This window comes from Pteropus vampyrus, unplaced genomic scaffold (genome assembly GCF_000151845.1).
Source record: "Pteropus vampyrus isolate Shadow unplaced genomic scaffold, Pvam_2.0 Scaffold12, whole genome shotgun sequence".
Lineage (NCBI taxonomy): Eukaryota > Metazoa > Chordata > Mammalia > Chiroptera > Pteropodidae > Pteropus > Pteropus vampyrus.
In genome coordinates this window covers 15,807,705-15,810,665 of record NW_011888793.1, presented here as the reverse complement: position 1 = coordinate 15,810,665, position 2,961 = coordinate 15,807,705, and the positions used below count along the sequence as shown (strand labels likewise).

Genomic DNA, 2,961 nt, shown 5'->3' with positions numbered 1-2,961 from the left:
GACCCTGCTTAGATTCTAAGATCAGACATTGGGCTTGTTCAGGGTGGCATGGCCATAGACCATGGGCCATGGCTCCACTGGCGCGTGAACCCAGGAACTTTTGCATGTAAAGCAGATGTGCTAACCGCTATACTATGGAATTAGGTCTGAAATATAGATAATTTAAAAAATTATATAGGCTATATCTTTGTCAACATTTGCTCAGAAAAATATTTTACTAATTAAAAACTTAACAACTATAATAAACCTGGTTATATCTATAATATGCTTTCCAATTTCAGGGGTTTGATGACATTAACTAAATAAATGAGAAAAGATTTTAAAGAAAATACACGTCAAATATAGTCTGAAATATGCCATCTAGATGGTGTTGGGAAAACCATATCATTAGTGAGAGTGCTTGCTTTGTGTATGAAAGCTGTGGTCAATTCCTAATAATATAGGCCTAACCATTGCAGTAGACCCGAGAAGTTAACAGACATTAAAGTTTATGCCTTACTGGAGACAGAATTGGCCCGATGACTTCAAGACATGTCTGAAGTATCTCCTGGTCAAATCAGGCAACTTTCTTTGTGGAAATAAGCTTAGGACTAGAGCAAACATAAGTCCATTTGTGTGGCCAGGCATGGACAGATTTCCTTGAAGAGGGCAATGAAATGCTATATTTTGAACTGTTTGCATAGCCATTTGCCACTATTTATCAATCAACAATTGATAAATAGCAATGCTAGCCAGTGAATTTATTAATTCATCTCTTTACTGAATGCTATTTTTGGACTGGCTGAAACTGGCTTTGGTGACCATTTTTGCTTTACATGTAAAAAAAGTTTTAGGAAATATAGAAGGAAATAACATTTGAGATCAAATGACCCTAAGAAGTCTGAACGAATTGTTTAATGTTAATCTACATAAATACTGGCATGACTAGAATAATCTAATCTGTTCAATTAAAAAAAACTGAAAATTTATAATTTTGAAATAAGCCATTTCATTAGAGACCAAAATCTCTATTCAATTGGAAATTTTCTCAGGTGAAACATTTTATCATCCAGAATCAGAACTCAACTAATTTAAATGAGCTGTTACAGAAACTATTTCTATAAATTATGTTTATAATAATATATGTTTCTCCAAATATATATACTCATTTAATTACTGGCTGTCCCTTTGAAATTCCACATTAATTTGTCTTTGATACCAAAAACAAATATTCTATTGGGTGCTTATATCATAAAACTCAGACTTAAAATTAAGATGTTTTATGAAAATGACAGTGTATACTTTCTTAATGTATATAAAATAAAAATAAAAAAGTAAAAAATATAAGATGACCTATGTTGATGTGTATCCTCTATCTTCCTATCTTTTACGTACGTATAATAGAGAGAAATATTTGCATTTATAGACTTCTCCAACAAAACACCTCTGTTCTTGTGGATGTTTCAAGTTAATAAATGCAATCGAATGAGTTACTAAACTCATGGTAAGGTGAGAGTCCATAAAAAAGAACAACATGATAAGCTTTGGGCAGGCACTTTGGAAAAAAGGTGTCATGGCCAGAAAATGGAGATAGGAAAAATATCTTATGGGTTTAAGCAGCCTCAGTGCTCCATGTTGCGTTGCCAAGCTTTGAGGAGGAAAAATAACACTTTTGGAGTCGAAAAGAGAAAAAAAAGAAAGCACGAATTCAAACCTATTTTTCTTTTTAATCAAAAGCTCTACTGGTGACCTCGATGGTTTGACAATTTTGGATCATACATGCAAAATAATCAAACATCCATTCTCTACTCACACTAGTGAAAATCTTATTTTCAGACAAACTAGCTTATAACTGCCTCCTTCTTTCTAGCAAAAGGTTTTAAATGTCTATTGTCTTGAAAATAGATTATACACAAGACTTGCATTAAAATAAACCTCGTCTTTGATTGTGATTACTGAATAAACAGAGATGACAGAACTGTGAACGCCTTTGATTTTTCCAAAAATCACCCTCTAGAAGAATGAAAAGTAATGGTAATGCTAACTATCCTGAAGTGTGCTTGAAAGGGCATACTTACTAAGCTTCACAGGAGACAAAGAAAAGAGTTTGACAAAAATCTAAACATGCATACCAAAGCTAAAGAAACAATATTTCTAACAATTATTGAATTCAACCTAAAACTCAGTTTGAACAGAGAAATATATACAGAGCATCACATACTACTGATGGTGGTGGCATGCAGACACCAAAATTGTCAAAATTTGCAACCTGCATAATACCTTTGGTTGAATTGCTCCAACGGTTACCTTCAGAATAATGGGATAAAGTCAGCAGATTGACACATGAACCCCCAGCGCCAGATCCAAAAACAGTGATTCTTAAGGGGTCACCACCAAAGAATCCAATGTTCTCACTAGTCCATCTTAAAGCCTGTATGAGATCAAGGAGTCCATAGTTTCCTTTTGCAGCCTGATCTCCTGTGCTCAAGAAACCTGGAAAATAGAAATGAAAAGATACCTTAGAACACCGTTTTGAATTGACATGAATCAAATAGGCATTAAATTTAAATGCAACTGAAGCCTGTGTTCATCAAGATAAGAACAAATTCTTTAGTAAAAAATTATTTCCTATGACAATAATTGGATTTCCTTTAGGAAGAATAGTAGAGACTAAAATTTGAAAAATGACCTTTATCTTCCCTAAATTATCCAGGTAATAGGTTATAGCGGGCAGAGAAAGAGAATGAAAACATTTTGAAAGTCCTCAAGGGAGACATTCTAGAGGCCAAGTTACTAGGTGGAGATATTTGAGATAGTGTCATGGAGCATATGAGAATGTGATTTTGCATAGAACACTGTGTTGGTCCTCAAGTTGCTCATTGTGTAATATGATTGGAATTTAAGGTATGTGTAGCAGAGAGGCAGGATGCAAGGGTGGAGAGCATGCGTATTTTTCTAAAACTTGTGCGTAAAATAATATAC

General features: G+C 34.0%; 1 protein-coding gene across 9 annotated transcripts in view; it reads right to left on the bottom strand.

Moving 5' to 3' along the window:
* The window catches only part of NLGN1 (neuroligin 1), a 995,729-nt gene that overhangs the window by 9,560 nt on the left and 983,208 nt on the right, over positions 1-2,961 (bottom strand). For all 9 annotated transcript variants that reach the window (XM_023524764.1, XM_023524785.1, XM_023524777.1 and 6 more), the window contains one exon: positions 2,260-2,472. In XM_023524764.1, the coding sequence (XP_023380532.1) occupies positions 2,260-2,472 (213 nt within the window). The remainder of the gene's footprint in view (positions 1-2,259; positions 2,473-2,961) is intronic.